Source organism: Lynx canadensis, chromosome E3 (assembly GCF_007474595.2).
Source record: "Lynx canadensis isolate LIC74 chromosome E3, mLynCan4.pri.v2, whole genome shotgun sequence".
Lineage (NCBI taxonomy): Eukaryota > Metazoa > Chordata > Mammalia > Carnivora > Felidae > Lynx > Lynx canadensis.
This window is the reverse complement of record NC_044318.1, coordinates 33792594-33812484: the sequence shown is the minus strand read 5'-3', so window position 1 is coordinate 33812484 and position 19891 is coordinate 33792594. Positions and strand designations below refer to the sequence as shown.

At 41.6% G+C, this 19891-nt stretch overlaps 1 protein-coding gene across 5 annotated transcripts in view; it reads right to left on the bottom strand.

Moving 5' to 3' along the window:
* Window positions 1-502: 502 nt before the first annotated feature.
* Window positions 503-19891, bottom strand: part of ZCWPW1 (zinc finger CW-type and PWWP domain containing 1) — a 31625-nt gene continuing 12236 nt past the window's right edge. For all 5 annotated transcript variants that reach the window (XM_030299969.1, XM_030299967.1, XM_032591527.1 and 2 more), the window contains 10 exons: window positions 14750-14866; window positions 13883-14003; window positions 13048-13123; window positions 12521-12625; window positions 11035-11118; window positions 10122-10188; window positions 9583-9683; window positions 2200-2260; window positions 1528-1662; window positions 503-978 (listed from right to left, as the gene is read on the bottom strand). In XM_030299969.1, coding sequence (XP_030155829.1) covers window positions 671-978; window positions 1528-1662; window positions 2200-2260; window positions 9583-9683; window positions 10122-10188; window positions 11035-11118; window positions 12521-12625; window positions 13048-13123; window positions 13883-14003; window positions 14750-14866 — 1175 coding nt within the window. In that variant the 3' untranslated portion in view covers window positions 503-670. The remainder of the gene's footprint in view (window positions 979-1527; window positions 1663-2199; window positions 2261-9582; window positions 9684-10121; window positions 10189-11034; window positions 11119-12520; window positions 12626-13047; window positions 13124-13882; window positions 14004-14749; window positions 14867-19891) is intronic.

Below are 19891 nucleotides of genomic sequence, written 5' to 3'. Positions count from 1 at the left end.
CTTCTGTCTTTTCCTTCTCGCCAAAAATGAGCTGTAAAAGTAGCTCACACCCAAGATCCCTCCTCCAGGGCTGGTGTTCAGTGACTGCCTTCAGGCCAGGTGGGGGACACCAAACACTGGCAGCCAGCCCAGAGCCCAGACTCTGCCCCCTTATCTAACCATTCTACTTCTGCTACCATAACATGTACCGCGTTAAGTGCATCACTCATGTAAGCATCACCAGCAACCTTATACAGTCCTGGATGCACTCACCGGAGGCGTGAAGAGAAGACCCAGAATGGTTAGTGCTTTTCTCAAGGGCACACACCTAGTAAGTGGCTGAGCCAGGTCTGAACCCAGACCTGCCCTTCTCGACGGCCTCCTCCCAGGACTTGGGTCTCACTGCCTTCCCAGATCCCTATACTGTGCTGGCCTCCCACCAGAAACAGGGACATGCCACAGGGATGGGGGGGGGGGGCGGGGAGAGAAGCCAAGGGAAGCATGTGGTTAGAGACGAATGGAACCACTTAAGCCAGTAACCTGTTTTATTAACACATAAACTGCAGAGCCGTGACTTTAGCCAATTGACCTGTAGCTGAGGAACAAACCCCACACTTAGTAGCTTCTCAGGGACCCTCTGAGGGGCTCTCTCTGCTGCTCCTGTGGAAGCGGGTGAGGCAGGAGCACACAGCTATTCCTCAAAGAAGGTCGTGGTGAACTCCCCAGGGTCATCTCCACACTGTGGCTCCTCCAGCTGCTCCGGGTCTTCTCCAACATCTTCCAGGAGTTGCTCCAGGTCCAGGTCACTGGAGGCTTCATCGTCATGGAGGACACTTCCAGCCTCCTGAGGACACTTTGAGCCTTCTTTCCCCACCATGGGACAAGCCCCAAGATGAGCTGGTGGGGGCAGGCCCTTTGGCTCCATCCTAGCTTCTTTGTCCTCAGGGAAGTTGGTTCCTGCAGCTTTGCTCTGGGGAGCTTTAAATTTTTTCTTAGGGCCTGGATGAAAAAGTGATAAAACTGAGAGCCCTATTAGGCCATCTGTCCTGGCTTTTTACAAGTCAAACCCCTACATTCCTATTTACAAAAATATCTCTAGGAAATATGATCTTTCTCAATAGAAATAAAATGGGCTTTGAAGTCAGAAAGACCTGGATTCTAGCCATATGCTAGTCCTATGCCTGTCATGGGTCTTCAGCAAATTATAAACCCTTTGGGCCTCAATCCCCTTATCTCTAAAATGGCAAATGTCCAGTCACAGAGATATTGAAAGATTCAAGGGAGCCAGCAAATGTCTATCTAGCCAGCCCACAGCAATACTCGATAAATGTCTGTTCCCCCCTCCTCACCATTCTCCTGTGCTTGGATCAAATCAAACGAATAACCATTATGTTTCTACAGTGTGTACTGCACTCTACCATCTGAGATGCTTAATTCTTGTTCTTTTTAAAAGTAACAAAAAGCTATAAAGTTAAGAAACGATCCAGGGAAGGGAGACACAGACTTGAACCTCATTTCCCATAGTTTTTCCCAGGACTTGAGCCTTACCTGGCTGGTCAGGCTCTGAATTCCTGTGTCCTTCTTTCCTTCCCATTATGCGTACAGGTGTTGCTGCAGATTCATTTCCCAGAGATCTCTTCGTTGTCTTGCTTTGCAGGATCCCATCTCGTCCATCTGCTATGCCTGCATCACCCCCACCAACAACCATGAAGGACATTTGTTTATTTCTCTCTAAATGACAGCTCGGCAAGGGTCCATAGACTTCCCACAGTCTGTGCCCCACATCCTCTGCTCATTCTCAATCTAGTGAGTTTTTTTGGTTCCTTCCTTTTCCCCAAATATTTCTCTCTCTCTCTCTCTCTCTCTCTCTCTCTCTGTCTGTCTCTCTTGTTGTTGTTTGTTTGTTTGTTCTGGATCTTCTTCTCTTTATATTTTTCCTCATAGACTGCCTTCTCCAGGAAGCCATCCTTCTTGGCTAAGAATTTAAGACATTCATTCCACCTTTAATCTAATATTTTATAATCAGTGCACAGAAGCGAAGAGATGTACTCGCTTGGCAGAGGACAGCTTCCCTGATGACACAGTAGGAGCCTTGACCATTTTTGCAGATTTTAAAGCTGAGACAGGCAGTAAGATCCTGTGACCTGCAGACCCTTCCCATTGTCTATTTCTGCCCTGCCTTAATGGTAGCACATACCTGTTCCCAGCTGGCTTGCTTACCTCTTGCCTTGGGGTTTTTTGTCTGAATTTTGGCTGGCTTGGGACTGGGCAAAGTTGAGTCCTGAAAATGGGAGAGAAAAATAAGAAAATATAAATTAAGTCACATAATTGTGTTTTTTTTTTTTCAACGTTTTTTTTTTTTAATTTTTGGGACAGAGAGAGACAGAGCATGAACGGGCGAGGGGCAGAGAAAGAGGGAGACACAGAAACGGAAACAGGCTCCAGGCTCTGAGCCATCAGCCCAGAGCCTGACGCGGGGCTCGAACTCACGGACCACGAGATCGTGACCTGGCTGAAGTCGGACGCTTAACCGACTGCGCCACCCAGGCGCCCCTCTGTGTTTTTAATAGAGTGGGATGCCACAGAAATGATGGGTGGGGTAAGGGAAATCAAATTGGATTCTGTGAGCCTGATACTGTTTAAATCAATGACAACAAAGATAAAAATGTTCATCTTTCCCAGGGTGCCTGGGTGGCTCAGTCAGTTAAGCATCCAACTTCAGTTCAGGTCATGTTCTCATGGTTTGTGAGTTTGACGCCCGAGTTGGGCTCTGTGTGACAGCCCAGAGCCTCAAGCCTGCTTCAGATTCTGTGTCTCCCTCTCTCTCTCTGCCCCTCCCCTGCTTGTGCTCTGTCCCTCAAAAATAAACTTTAAAAGAAAATTTTTTTTAATGTTCATTCTTCCCATTCTATTTGATATTAGACAGTACAAGGCTTTATGTACAAGAGAAGGAAATAAAGCTAGGCCATTAGCATGGCCTGGTAAATTAGGGGCACATGGGTGGCTTAGTCAGTTAAGTGTCCAACTCTTGTTTTTGGCTCATGTAATGATCTCATGGTTCATGGAATTAAGCCCCATGTCGGGCTCTGTGTTGACAGCACAGAGCCTGTTTGGGATTCTCTCTTCCCACCCCCTCTATGCCCCTCCCCTGCTCGTTCGCTTGTTCTCTCTCTCTCTCAAAATAAATAAATAAACTTTAAAAAATGCTGTAATAGAAATGAAAAAAAAAATGCCTTTGATGGGCTTATTAGTAGATGGAACACAGACAAGGAAAGAATCTCTGCACTTGAGGATATCTCAACAGAAACCTTCAAAGCTGAAAAGCAAAGGGAACAAAGAATGAAAAAAAAAAAAAAAGAACAGCATATCCAAGAATTGTGAGACAACTATAAAATGCATAATATATGCACAGTGGGAATACCAGAGAAGAAAAAAAGAAAGAAACCCGGGGCACCTGGGTGGCTCAGTCGGTTGAGCCTCCGACTTTGGCTCGGTCATGATCTCACAGTTTGTGGGTTCGAGCCCCACATCAGGCTCTGTGCTGACCGCTTGCTCAGAGCATGGAGCCTGCTTCGGATTCTGTGTCTCCTTCTCTCCCTGCCCCTCCCCCACTCGTGCTTTGTCTCACTCTGTTTCTCAAAAATAAATAAATGTGGGGCGCCTGGGTGGCGCAGTCGGTTAAGCGTCCGACTTCAGCCAGGTCACGATCTCGCGGTCCGTGAGTTCGAGCCCCGCGTCGGGCTCTGGGCTGATGGCTCAGAGCCTGGAGCCTGTTTCCGATTCTGTGTCTCCCTCTCTCTCTGCCCCTCCCCCGTTCATGCTCTGTCTCTCTCTGTCCCAGAAATAAATAAACGTTGAAAAAAAAAATTAAAAAAAAAAAAAAAATAAATAAATGTAAAAAAATAATAATAATAAAAAAAGCAAGAAACCCAAGAAATATTGAAAACAATAATGACTGAGAAGTTTCTCAAGTTAACGTCAGACACCAAACCACAGATTCAGGAAGCTCAGAGAACACCAAGAAGGATAAATGCCCAACAACTATACCTAAGCATATTATTTTCAAACTACAGAAAATCAGAGATAAAGAAAAAGCCTTGAGGATTAAGGTGCACCTGTTGTGATGAGCACCAAGTGATGTACAGAAGTGCTGAGTATAATAATGTGTACCTGAAACTAATATTACACTGTATGTTAACTAACTGGAATTTAATAACTTAAAAAAAGAAAAAGAAAAAAAAGAAAAAGCCCTGAAAGAAGCCAAAGGAAAAGAACACCTCACCTGATATGCTAAGGAAGGAGAGAAAATGGAATTATATAAGGTGCTCTATTAAAACCACTTAGGGCAGAAAAAGAGTGGAAGACAAAAATAGGAAGAAAGAACAAGGACAACAAATAGAAAACAGTAACGAATATTATAGATATTAATCCAACTATATTAATAATTACTGTGAATGTCAATAATCTAAAAGCACCAATTAAAAGACACAGATTATCAGGATTAAAAAACAAGACCCAGCCATATGTTGTCTACAGGAAGTCTACTTTAAACATAAAGCTATAGGGGCGCCTAGGTGGCTCAGCTGGTTAAGCGTCCGACTTTGTCTCAGGTCATGATCTCGCAGTTTGTGGGTTCAAGCCCCGCGTCGAGCTCTGTGCTGACAGCTCAGAGCCTGAAGCCTGCTTTGGATTCTGTGTCTCACTCTCTCTCTGCCTCTCCCCTGCTCATGCTCTGTCTCTCTCTGTCTCAAAAATAAATAAAACATTAAAAAAATTTTAAACATAAAGCTATATATATATATATATATAGAGAGAGAGAGAGAGAGAGAGAAAGAGAGAGAGAGAGAGATTATAAAAGTAAACAGAAAAATACACCATGCTAGCACTAATCAAAAGAAAGCAGGAGTAGCTATGCTAATTTCAAACAGAGCAGACTTCAAGACAAGGAGAGTTATCAGGGATAAAAAGGGCATTACATAATGATAAAGAGGTCAATTCTCCAAGTACTTTAACAACAGCAGAATACATATTCTTCTCAAGTTCACATGTAGCATTCGCCAAGATTGACCACATTCTGAGCCATAAAACAAAACTTAATATATTTAAAAGAATAGAAATCATTCAATGTCTGCTCCTGGACCATAACGGACTTTAACTAGAAATCAATAACAGAAAGATAACCAAAAAATTTCCAAATACATGGAGATTAAATAGCATACTTCTATATAACACATGGATCAAAGAAGAAATCTCAAGAGAGATTTTAAAATATTGAACTAAGTGAAATTTAAAATATGAACTAAATGAAAAGGAAAACACAATTTATCAAAATTTGTGGGATACACAGAAAGCAGTACTGAGAGGGAAATTTAGCACTGAACACATTTATTAGAAAAGAAGAAAGATCTAAAATCAACAGTCTAAGTTTTAACCTTCGGAAACTAGAAAAAGAAGAACAAGTTAAATCCAAAGTGAGCAAAAGAAAAGAAATAATAAGAACTGGAGTAGAAATTGATGAAATTAATAACAGGAAATTAGTAGAGAAAATGAATGAAACAAAAACCTGGTTCTCTGAAAAGATCAATAAAATTGGTAAGCCTCCAGCCAAGCTAACTAAGAAAAAGAGAGGAAACAAATGACTAAAATCAGAAAATAAAAAGGAAATCATCACTACAGAGTCCAAGGACATTAAAAGGATAATAAGGAATACTATGAATAATTCTTTTCTTTTTTTATTAAAAAATTCTTTTAATGTTTATTTATTTTTGAGAGAGACAGAGACAGAGACAGAGACAGAGCACAAGCAGGGGAGGGGAAGAGAGACAGAGAATGTGTAGCAGGCTTCAGGGCCTGAGCTGTCAGCACAGAGCCCAATGCAGGGCTCAAACTCATGAACCACAAGATCATGACCTGAGCCAAGTCGGACACTTAACCAACTAAGCTACCCAGGCGCTACTGAATAATTGTTTTCAAACAAATTTGATAACCAAGAAGAAATGGACCAATTCCTTAAAAGACAATCTGCCTAAACTCACACAAGAAGAAACAATCTGAATAGGTTCTGTATCTATTAACAAAATTGAATCAGTAATTAGTAGTTATCCTTCTAAAACAGAAAGCACCATGCCCATGGGTTCACTGGTAAATTCTACCAAACATTTAGGGAAGAAATTCTGCCAATTCTCTATAATCTCTTTCAGAGAAAAGGAGCAGAGAGAATACTTCCTAACTCATTCTATGAGGCCACCATTACCTGAACATCAAAACAAAGACATTATGAGAAAAAAAAAAAACTACAGAGCAGTATCTCTTATGAAAAGAGATGCAAAAATACTCCATGGTGATGGCCAAAAATATTAGTAAATTGAATCCAACAATGTATAAACAATTATACACCATGAACAAGTGGAATTTATTCAAGGTATGAAAGACTGGTTTAACATTTGAAAATCAATTAATGTAATCCATCATATCAACAGGCTAAAAAAGAAAAATCACATAATCATATCAATAGATACAGAAAAAGCATTTGACAAAATCCAACACCCATGCATGGTAAAAACTCTCAGTAAACTAGGAAAAGAGAGTAACTTCCTCAAATTGATAAAGAACATCTACCAAAAACCTACAACTAACATTATAGTTAATGTTGAGAAACTAGAAACTTTCCCACAAAGATCAGGAAGAAGGCAAGGATGTCTCTTCTCATCACACCTTTTCAACATCATATTGGAAGTTCTACCTAAAGCAGTAAGACAAAAAGAAATAAAAGGTATAGATACTGGGAAGGAATAAATACAGTTGACCCTTAAATAATGCAGGGGTTAGGAGTGCTGACCCTTTGCACAGTGGAAAATCTGTGTATAACTTTGGACTCCCCCAAAATTTAAGCACTAGTAGCCTACTTTTGACTAGAAGCCTTACCAATAACAGATAATTCACATGTATTTTGTCCATTATATATATTATATACTGTATTCTTAGAGTAAAGGTAAAAAAAAGAAAATATTAAAACCATAAGGAAGAGAAAATACATTTACAGTACTCCAGTGTATTTACTGAAAAAAATCCACACATAAGTGGACCTCCATAGTTCAAACCTGTGCTATTCAAGGGTCAACTGTAAAACTGTCTTTGTTTGCCGATAACATAATTGCCAATACAGAAAATCCAAGAGAATTGACAGAAACTCCACAGCTATTAAGTGTTTATAGCAAGGTTGCAGGATACAGGTTAATATACAAAAGTTAATCACTTTCTTATATACCAACAATGGACACGTGGAATTTGATATTTAAAAACACAATACCATTTTTATTAGGTATTTATTGGGCACCTGGGTGGCTCAGTTGGTTGAGTGACCGACTTCGGCTCAGGTCATGATCTCATGGTCTGTAAGTTTGAGTCCCGTGTCAGGCTCTGTGCTGACAGCTCAGAGCCTGGAGCCTGCTTCAGATTCTGTGTCTCCCTCTCTCTCCGCCCCTCCGCTGCTCGCTCTGTCTCTCTCTCTCTCTCTCTCTCAAAGAATAAATAAATATTAAAAAATAAAAAAATAAAAATAAATTAAAAAAACAGTCAGCTGATCTTTGACAAAAGAGCAAAGGCAATGAGTCTTTTCAACAAATATGGTGGAACAACTAGACATCCACACACAAAAAAGTGAATCTAGATATAAACCTTATACCTTTCACAAAAATTAACTCAAAATGTAGTATAGATCTAAGTGTAAAGTGTAAAACTATAAAACGCCTAGAAGATAACATAGAAAATCTAGATGACCTTGGGTATGACAATGACTTTTTTTTTTAACGTTTATTCATTTTTAAGAGAGACAACATGCAAGGGGCAGAAAAAGAGGGAGACAGAGAATCTGAAGCAGGCTCCGTGCTATCAGCACAAAGCTCAACATGGGCTCAAACCCACAAACCGTGAGATTATGACCTGAGCCAAAGTCAGACGCTCAATCGACCAAGCCACCCAGGCACCCTGACAATGACTTTTTATATATAACACTAAAGGCATGATCCATGAAATAAATAATTAATCGGCTGGTTGGTAGAAGATACACCTGATAAAGGACTGTTATCTAAAATATACAAAGAACTCCTAAAACTAAAAAAAATAAATAAATAAACAACCCAATTTAAAAAATGGACCAAACACTTTAATGGACAACTCACCAAAAAAAATATACAGATGGCTAGTAAGAATATGAAAAGATGCTCCAGATCATATGTCATCAGGGAAACGTAAATTAAAACATCAATGAATACCAGCACACACCTATTAGAATGGCTAAAATCTGGAACACTGACAATACCAAATACTAGCAAGGATGTGGAACAACAGGAAATCTCATTCAATGCTGGTGGGAATGCAAAATGGTATAGCCACTTTGGAAGACAGTTTGGTGTTTTCTTACAAAAGTAAACATATTCTTACCATACAATCCAGTAATCAAGCTCCTTGCTATTTACTCAAAGGAGTCGAAAACTTGTTCTCACAAAAACCTGTAAGCAGCTGTTCATAGCAGCTTTATTCATAATTGTCCAAATTTGGAAGCAACCAAGATATCCTTCAGTAAGTGAATGGATAAATAAATGTGATACATTCAGAAAATGGAAAAATTCAGCAAAAAAAAAAAAAAAAAAAATATATATATATATATATATACATATAATATGTATATGTAAATAGGTATATATATTATGTATATATACACACACAACTAGCTATCAAGCCATGAAATACATGAAGGAAACTTAAATGCATATTTCTCAGAAGCCAGTCTGAAAAGGGTACATACTACATAATTCCAACTATATGATGTTCTGGAGTGGGCAAAACTATGGAGACAATAAAAAGACCAGTGGTTGTCAGGGGTTGCGGGGTGAGGGATGAATAAGTAGAGCACACAGGATTTTTAGAGCAGTGAAAATACTCTGTATGATACTATAATGATGTATATGTATCATTATATATTTGTCCAAACTCAGACTATAACAACACCAGAGTAAACCCTAATGTAAACTATGGACTTTGGTTGATTACAATGTGCCAATGTCAGTTCATCAATTGGAAACAAATGCATGACTCTGGTGGGTGTTGATAATGGGAAAGGCTATGCATGTATGGAGACAGAGTATGGAAACTCTGTACTCTTCTCTCAATTTTACTGTGAACCTAAAACCACTCTTTAAAAAGTCTTTAAATATTTTTTAAAAATCTATATTTCATATGCTTGAAAATACCCAAAGGAAACAAGTGAATGAATATCTTAAGTGTGTACACAGGGAAGAAGAGAGTGTAAACAGAGGCACTCTGCTATTCTCTGAAATTGCTCTAATAAGAACCAAAAACTACATTAGGAACTGGGATGATAAATCTAGATAAAACTAGAAATAAATTCCTAGAAATGTGAGACATTAGAGAATAACTGAGGAAAAAAGAGGGTCTCCTTCCCTGAAGACCCCTAGAAGATAAGACCAGCTAGTCAGGTCCACCCTGAGGCAGGAATAGGATGGTTCCATAGTAAATATAAATCCATGCTAACCAGACGTCCTACAGGAATCTCCTAAAAGGAATCCCCAAGATCACTCTTACTTTTTCCTCTTCTTCCTCCTCCTCCACCTCCTCCAACACGGCCTCTTCCCCTTCTTTCTCCAAGCGGGAATCTGGGCTGTTAGCCCCAGTAACCGTTATGTCTAGAACAGGAATAGGAAAGAAAGGCTAAAGAATTTATCCAATAAATTAGATGATGAGTTAATTGAGCTGATCCCAGAGAAGCAGTCTTCTAACTCTGCCTCTCATGTCCCAGTGGCATTTCTTCCACAAAACACGGCCCTAGGTTATCATGGTTCCCACCTTTTCCAAACACCCACCACTCTTTAACATGTGCCCTCCCTCCCCATCCTCTTTTTCTCTCCATTCTTCTCTTCACCCATCCATTTATCCATCCATCCCTCCCTCCCAGATACTTGGGTCAATGGCATTCACGGAGAGCCTCCTATTAGAATCCAGAACTAGATGGATGATATCGGATATAAAATGAAGTTTCAGTTCTGCCCTCATGAAGGACCATCTCCCTCTCTACATCCTCTCCCCACCTCCCTCACTAATCCTTATCCTCTTACTGATCCTACCTTTTCCTTCCCGACTATTGTCAGATCCATTGTATCGGCTCCGGAAACCAAATAAGTTAACCCGTTCCTGAGGGAACCAAGAAACAAAAGCATCATCCACTATTCTCCCAAGGATGACTTTTCCCCTCTGTCTTCAAGACTTTAGTTATGGGGGTGCCTGGGTGACTCAGTTGGTTAAGCATCTGACTCTTGACTTTGGCAAGATCTCACAGTTTGTGGGCTTGAGCCCCATGTCCGGCTCCGTGCTGACAGCACACAGCACGGAGCCTGCTTAGAATTCTTTCTCTTTTCCTCTATCTCTGCCCCTCTCCTGCTTGAGCTCTCTCTCTCTCAAAATAAATAAATAAACGCTAAAAAAAAAAAAGACTTTAGTTACATACTTTATATTCATATTCCATACCATTTTCACTTAAAATTTCATATTCTGTTTATCTAAATTTTTACGAAGATTAACTATAATACATTATAACATTATTTTTATATTATATATTTACATTATGTTATATAATTATATGCTGCAATATATTCTTATAATAATCTCTTTTTCCAGTTTACTTATAATTGTCATTCTCCACTGCACACCCAAAGGCAGAATTTGAGGGTAAACACTGCATAAAAGAGAGGTTAAGACTCATACATCTGAGATCTAAAGTTAAATACGGAGGTAGGATGCCCCCTACTACAAACTGTCTCTATGTAGGATGAGAGAAGATCCCATTTGCCCAAGGGTAGGAAAAAGAATAAATGATTTAAGGAGCTAAAGTAATCTGTCCTGGAAAGAAAAGACTAGTTCTAAGACTAAGACTGGATGATGGGGAAGGACAAGCCACTTTTCTTTAGTAGACAGTATATGGTTTGCTTTGTGTCCCAGGTCCCAAAGAGGAGCAGGTATGTAGTCTGAACACTCTCCCACCTGAATACTGATCTGTTCTGCCTCCTGAGCCATCGTCAGGGCCACTCCCAGTTTCTGACTGCAATCCTTGTTCCTGCACCTTTTCTGAAATAGAAGAAGATTAGAGTCAATGATAAATAGTAGAGAAATAATTCCAACAGACTGCTACTCACCAGACATGATCTTTTCTGGCTCCTGATATTGACATGATACTCCTATTCTTAATCTTTTGAGCTTAGAGACATAATCTCCCTTTATCACCCAACACACTTTTCACCAATTCCTAGCAATATTGTCAACCAACATTTTGGTGGCCTCTCCAAAGTAAATCTCATGGAAATGTGAAAAGGCAAGATTAAAGGAACTCAGGTAATTCCACTTTTGAGCTTCTCACATGTTTCTTCAGATCCAGCTGCTTGATTTAATACTCACTGCCTGATTTTCAAAACCCCCAGAGCTGTTAGGCCTCTTCTCATTTCTTTTTTTTTTTTTTTTTAAGTTTATTTATTGAGAGAGAGAGAGCACAGAGGAGGGGCAGAAAGAGAGGGAGAGAGAAAATCCCAAACAGGCTCCATGCTCACAGCACAGAGCCCAAGTGGGGGCTCAAACCCATGAACCATGAGATCATGACCTGAGCCAAAATCAAGAGTCAGATGCTCAACTGACTGAGACACCCAGGCAACCCTCTGCTCATTTTTTTTTTAATTTTTTTTTCAACGTTTATTTATTTTTGGGACAGAGAGAGACAGAGCATGAATGGGGGAGGAGCAGAGAGAGAGGGAGACACAGAATCGGAAACAGGCTCCAGGCTCTGAGCCATCAGCCCAGAGCCTGACGCGGGGCTCGAACTCCCAGACCACGAGATCGTGACCTGGCTGAAGTCGGACGCTTAACCAACTGCGCCACCCAGGCGCCCCTACCCTCTGCTCATTTTTAAGGCTGACTGAATCCAAAGTGATTACAGGGAAGAAATATTTTTAGTTAATATTTTTAGTTTCTCAACCAGGAGAGGTTTGCCTCCCAGAAGATACTTAGCAATGTCTAGAGACAATGTTTTTGGTTGTCACGACTGAGTCCAAGGGCAGTAGCACCCCTTGGCTAGACACCAGTAAAGACCAGAGATTCTGTTAAACATCCTAAAATACATAGGACAGACTTCCACAACAAAGAATTATCTGTCCCAAAATGTCAATAGTACCAAGACTGAGAAATCTGAGTTAACCTGTCCTCATTTCTGCCACACCTGCCTTGGCTAAACTGTAGAAAACCACAGTCTTCAGGAAGGCCCCCCGCCTGCAGGCAAGGAAGGAGACTATGAAAAATCATTATCCTGCTGCAAACCTGATAGAAAGAAGAGTCCCTCATGAATAACCTCACCCTTGCACACTTGGTCAGATATGGGACTTTCTCCCAACACAGCTTCTCCTGGAACAAAATCAGGTTTAATAAAGGGCAGATTTAGTTTTCAAGTTACCTGTATCACAACTGACCCCCAAGGGTTGCTTACCACTCCAGCTAGCTCCAGGGACAGCTCCTGGAAGTTCTTCAGCATGTTAACTGGGATCCAAGCACGAGAAACTGTCTCTCCAAAAAATGTCACATGGTACTTAGACTGAAATAGAAAAATGGTTCTCATATGGCCCCTAGTCCTTCTCTTTGCTTTGGCCCTCCAACCCGAAAAGGTGGAGGAAGAACTGAGGATTCACAAGGAAAGAGGTGATGGGCTTCATCTGATGCCATAAACCTGACCCACCCACCTCAGACTGCTGTTCTTCCATCCTGACATCAAGAATCCCAACCAAAGCATATTTATCACAATCATAAATGTCCTGGTAATGACTAAATATTTAATTAGATACAAGTTTGTATTCTATATGTGGGTACTTGTTTCTGTGTTTGTCACTCTAGCTAAGTGTCGGTTTCTACTCATGTCTTCTGGCTATGTCTATGTTTCTAACTCTGCACATCTATTAGGATGGATTTGTTCATTATTTTGGCCCGAGCACCTACATACCCTAAGCCAGGAAAACTCACCGGCAGGGAATCAAGATGAGAAGCAAAAAGAAAATATTCCCCCAGGTCAGGATCAGATTCTACCATGCCTGGCCACCTAGAGAAGACAGATGGGTATAGGGAACAGAACAGGAAGGGTTTACATGGTTTAGAGGAACAGAACACAAATTCACCAATACACATGTACATAAAAGAGCAATATGTTTTGCAAACAAAGGATCTTAAAAATAGACCTCCACCCTTGGTGATCTCCCCCAGTAGTCACTACCAAATGACTAAAGTGACTTCTATCAGTATACAAAGAAGCTCAGAATCTTCCAAGTAAGAGTATATATATTTTTTTTCCAGTAGGCTCCATGCTTAGCATGGACCCCAATGTGGGGTATGAACTCAAGACCCTGAGATCAAGAGTCAAATGCTTGACCAACTGAGCCACCCAGGCGCCCTCTAGTAAGAGTATCTTAACCTAGGCTTTCCATCAACCCTGAGAAAAAATCTTCTGACTAGGACATCTCCAAAGAAGAAACTATCCCACCCTTCTTTGTCCTCTCTACTTTATATATCTCTCATATCTCAATGTTTTAAAAATGCCATAAAGCCACCTTCCTTTTTCTTGCCCACCCAGAGTAGAATTGTCAGATGCTTTTTTCCAGGGAGATACCACCTCCACTGTGAAACCTTTAGAAAACACGTTCTTTCAAAGCCTCCCAGCTTGGTACTTTATCTTTTCCCTCATCCCATGTTCTTTCTAAGGCAGGTACCATTTCCATTATAAATGCTTTCTATTTCTTTCCCTCTTTGCTTGAATCTACCACTCCCAAGCTCATGAAGGATGTTCTATGCCATGGTGCCCTACCAAGGATAACCATATTGCTTGGCCCAGATGATAGATCCTGGAATGTAGGAGGCATAGGCCACATCACTCTCATGCCCTATCCAGGACTCCTCAGGGATGTCACAGCGATTATACTTCAAGTCTGCCAAAAAAGAGAAGGAAGGAAGGGAAGGAAAGAACCTCATCAGGTAAAAATCTAGACGAGGGCAGGAGAGAGGACAAGAGTATGCACCAGGTGGGACCAAAAGGGCACTGGGAGACAGGTATGGACAAAGAACAAAGACCCATGGAGGAAATGCAGCTACAGCTAGAATAAGAGTGCTGCCTCCATGTACGTTACAGAAAGAGATTCCAAACTTCTGCCTGACCCACATTATTTGACCCTGCTTCCATCTACATAACATCATGACAGCAATTTCTCTGAGACTCTGTTACCTCATCCTTAAAATAACTGGGCTGGGTTAGATCATCATACTCTTCCAAGTGGTTTCAAACATTTTAGAATTCTAAACCACTGGCTGTCTCTCTCACCCACTTTTCCCCATGGATCCCATATCCCTTCTTATCCACCAACCCAACACCAATAACCTAATCAGGACCAGCAGGGTCAGACTAATGCTGAAGAAGATGGAATCCACTTAGAATGTACATTTAGATTCCAGGCCCTTCCCACAATATAACTCTTCAGGGTGTCTTCTTCTAGCCCATTATGCCAGATTCATCTTGATATGACAAGGAAGATCCCTTCCTCTCTCCCAAACACTACAAGGACCCCTGGGATTATAACTACATCTATGACATATTTAATCTAAGGGATACATACAGAGAAAGAAAGGAAAGAACAATAAAAACAAACAAACAAACAAAAAACTCTCCAGTCCATTCTACCTGTATTCTGATCACAGGACCAATTATCTGGAAGCACTGAGGGGTCAATGTTCCCACAAAGCCGCCTCCACTTCTCACAGTTTGGGGAGGAACACTGGACCCAGACGAGACACTGACCTGCAACAGAAAAAAAAAAGTGAGACAAAAATATGCTCTTCCTTCTTCAGTCCAACTAAAATCAATATACCTTCACTAAAATCATAGAGCTTTAGGGGTCAAATAGTCTAATCCTAGATTTATAAGTGGGAAAACTAAACTCAGAGAAGATAATTGACTTGCTGAAGATCAATCTAACTCAGTGGCAGAGCTGAACTTGGATCCCAGGTCTCACATCTCAATCTTTCTCCTATACCATACTATCATCTCTCCTTCCCCCCAGGAGAAGAAGCAAGTGTTTCCCATATTGACAGTTCTTTTTTTTAATGTTTGTTTGTTTGCTTGTTTTTTTTTTTTTTATTGAGAGAGAGTGAGCAGGGGAGGGGCAGAGAGAGAGGGAGACAGAGAATTCTAAGCAGACTCTGTGCTGCCAGCATAGAGTCCGATGCAAGGCTCAAAGCCACAAACCATGAGATCATGACCTGAGCCGAAACCAAGAATTGGATACTTAACTGACTGCGCCACCCTGGCACCCCAATGTATTAACAGTTCTTGAAAAGATTGGCTGGCATCTTTCTGGCTCGTGCCTCGTTCTCCACTGGCCTGTCACTACTGGAAAGTTCTTTTGAAGGGCTAACCAGCATCTTTCGTGTACAACATCCAGAGTTACTATCTGAATCTCAACTGATTTACCTGTCACCAAATCACTGCAGTGATTGGCAGCAGTCTTTGGAACCAACAGTCCTGAGATTACCCTCCTCCAAAAGACAGAGATAAGTCTATCAACTCAATCAACTATTTACTTCAGGCCTTGATCAAAGGCCAAGCATTCCTTTTATCTATTACCTTCCAAACCATTATCCCCACCAACATCTTCTAAGTTGACCCAATTTTCCTCACAGCCTCCCCTCTCTCCATCCCAAACCTTTCCACTATGTTCTTTGGAATTCTAGACAAGAGCAACAAAAAGTCCACATATCTTCAACTTTCCTGAACATCCACCTCCTTTTTGAAACCTGGTGATGCACCAATGACACTGCCCCTGCCCAACTCCACCCCACCCACAGCTCTCTAAGTGGAGTCTGTTCCCTCTCACACACCCCAGGCCAGAGAGTGGAGTCAACATCATCCTTACTCCTCATCACCACTTCCAGACCTTTACTATCCTTCCCATAAAAACCCTCCCTCACTTGAGATCTATGCCATGGGACTATGCCACCCTCTCATCTCCCTTGGAAAGATGCTGGCAACTGGTTCAGCCTTCTCCTCCTCCTTCCACCTCCTGCCCTCATTCCAGACAGCCACTGTTTTCATAGGAGTAACTCAAAAAGCACCCCATTCTCTGAGTTCCTTGACCTTTTCCTCTATGCCACCTCAGTAACGCACTCCACTTCAGTGGTGCACTCCCCCTCCTGCATGCCCCATCCACTCATCCTTAGGAACCATACACTCCCCTGAAGCACTGATCCAAACATTCCTCTCTGATGAAAACGCATGGTCTCCCATCTCACTTGCTCAAAGACCCTTATAGCAACTTTCACTTTACCCAGGTCACCAATCTACTGGCCTCTAACTTCCTGCCAATCTAGTGGCAACCTCCTTTCTTCACTCTGTTCTTACTCAGGTTTGACTCCTTAGATTCTAGTGCAGACATCTTCAACTCTCTTGCCCTCCACTTTTCCTCTCACTCAGCTGGGCAAACACAACCCAGAATGAACACATGCTACCTTTTCTGTGCCTACATTCATAGAAACTGAGCATTGCTAAAGAAGCAGAGCATAACCATGCACATAGGTATACACCCTAGGATCATAATTAACAACACCAACCAACATGTTTCTCCACGTAAGTTCACTCTCCCGCTGTCAAGTTTTACCTTAAATGCCTGAACATAAGGGATGCCCTCCATTCCACTGAAATCATCCTTCAGAGAAGCAGCTGACTTACATTTGGGTCCTTTCAAAGTATCTCATATTTAAGGTTTTGAATTACTTTATTTTGAAGAAAAAAGTACCGGTTGAGAGTGATACATTAGTCTGAAAAGACAGCTGCCCAGCCTGGGATGCATACATGCGTGCAGCACCACAGCTGCCACTGGGGGCCACGGAGACCCGCACCTCCCAGGCTGCTCATAGGCAAGGCCTGCAGCAACCGGCAGCCAACTGTGTCACTCCAGGCCTGCCTTCTTCCACGCTGCTGCCCCAACCCGAGATGGCAAGAACATCCAACCCAAACAAATCTGTACCTTCTGCCTCAGCAACCAGAGAAAGTTGATCAAGGACCAAGACAGAAATACTATGATTCAGAGTTGGAAGCTAATGCACTGGGCTACCCAAGAGAGCCCCCACGGACCTGACTCATGCACAGGCCTCCTGTGAGGGCGGCCACCAAGCCACCCACCAGCCCTGCCTCTGGACCAATGGACAGACAAGTGGCAGCAGGACTCTCACTGGCCAAACTGGCCCAGGTCCACTGGAAGCTTCTGTACTGTCTTCCTACCTGGTTTTCTTCTGGTCACTACATGCTGGCATCTTGTATCTTTGATATGATAAATATAAGTCTGGAAACTTTGTATACTTAAAAGCAAAACAACACTGTCCAAAACAAAACAAAACAAAAAACAGCTCCCAGTAACTGTTTTTGATGTTTATAGAGGTGATCTACCAAGACTAGAAAAAAAGAGTGGGAAAAGGGGCCAGAGACCATAAAAGTAAACACAGATCAATAAAATAAATGGTTGGTTGTGAAAAGAATGAATATTCCTGAGAAAATGAATAGGAAAAATGAATCTTAATGATGTAGAATTAAGGATTTGTGGCTTGAGATAAAATTTCCAATAAAAGAACACACAATTCTTTAAAGTTTCCTTTCATGGGCTCCTGGGTGGCTCAGTCGGTTAAGCGTCAGACTCTTGACTTCTGCTCAGGTCATGATCTCATGGTTCATGACATCGAGCCCCACCTCCTGCTCTGCACTAATCGGAGTCTGCTTGGGATTCTCTCTCTCCCTCTCTCTCTGCCTCTCCTCTACACTCCTGCACGTACACACACTCTCTCTCTCCCAAAATAAATAAAGAAATAAACATAAATAAAATAAAGTTTCCCCTCAAACAACTTAGAAGAGAGGATGATGTGCTCCAGAAAACTGCTTGAGGCTCATGACACAGTTCTGATAATGAAAACTGATGTCACAGACAAACTACGAGTATTTCAGTTGACACCAGTTTCCTTGGGTTCTGTGATCTCCCCCTTCTTCATTTCCCCGCTCCCCCCATCTTTCTGGCAGCTCCCTCCTCATTCTCCGTCTCTAAACCCTGGGGTTCCAAAGCCCAGTCACAGCCTTAGTTCCCCATGCTACACTTTTCCTGAAGCAAACTCACCCACTCCTATAGGTTTGAAACCCATCTTCATGTCTGACCACATACAGATGAATGATACATCTAGCTTTTGTTCTGAGTTCCAGATTCCTACAGCCACTTTACTCTTTGAAATCACCATTTGGATGTGTCACAAAGAGCTCAAACCTAATGGGCCCAAACCCAAGTGCTTGATCTTACCTCACAAATTTGTTCTTTCTCTACTTTTCCTCACCCTTCTCAAGTAACTGCTCAAGCCAGAAACTGATCATCTTAACATATTCTTGCCTCTCTCTCACCTCCCCCCATATCCAATTCATTACCAAGTTCTGACAAGTTTACATACAAAACATATCTTAAAACCATCCACTTCTGTTTCCACTTTCAACATCCTCATCTAAGCCACCAAAGTATCTAATTCTAGGACTCACTTGTCTACTCTTGTCACTACATACTTCATTTTTCAATTAATCACAAAGGGAGTCTTTTAGAACATTAATTTGATGATGTCGGCCCCACTCGGAGCACCTGGGTGGTTTAGTTGGTTAAGTGTCCAGCTTCAGCTCAGGTCATGGTCTGTGAGTTTGACCCCCGCACCAGGCTTGCTGCTGTCAGCACAGTGCCTGCTTTGTATCCTCTGTCCCCTCTCTCCCTGCCCCTCCCCTACTCACTCTCTCTCTCTAAAAAAGGAATAAACATTAAAAAAAAAAACAAAACCTCATCAGTGGCTCCCAATGCACTTAAAATTCTTACTTTGTACATTAATCCAGAGCCACTTTCTTGCCTTACTTCCCCTTGGTCTCTGAACTCCAATCATACTGGCTTCCTTTCAAAACCTGGAATATGCCAAACTGCACCTTCCCTAAATTCTTTCTCCGCATCCTACTCCTCCTTCAGATTTCAGCTTAAATGTCATTTCCTTACAAGTGTGTTCCCTGACTGGCCCAATCTTGATTAGGTCTCTGTTATTTCCTGCCATGACATTCCATTCTTTTCCTTCACTTCACCCAAACTGATTGTATTTATCAGATACTGCCCCTTCTATTTCCTACTGTGGGAGGACTCATCTCTCCCTGACAACTGTAAGAAACAGGAAGAGTGGTTCATTTATAGCAAGAGGCTTACACATTCACGACAATCACAATTCGATTCAACAAGCACTGCCAAAGGAGTGGACTTTCCATCTCCCAGTGAAAAATCCAATCCTTGCCCTCATACCAAGAGGTGCAAGAGATGGAATGGCATCACCCAGGCCGCCCAACTTCCCAAATTAGACGTACATCTCTGGCTCCTTATGTTACCATGTTATTATAACACACAAAGTAGTTTACTGCCTTGGACTATCTTGTGTGATGTCTACATAGTCTTCCTAGAGTTTTCTTTCAAGTATGCACAAGCCTGTTTTTGGTGCAAGCCTGTTTCCCCCCAGATTGTTAAGTGTATTTATTTTCAAAATTTTAAACTTACTAACATATTGTCTAATATATTTTATTTCTCATTTTAAAATTTCCCAATACTGGGGCAGCTGGGTGACTCAATCAATTAAGCATCCAATTCTTGGTTTTGGCTCAGGTCATGATCTCACTGTGAGTTCGAGCTCTGTGCTGGTAGTACAGAGATTCTCTGCTTGGGATTCTCTCTCCCCCTCTCTCTCTCAAAATAAATAAAATTTAAAAGAAAAACACTTTAAA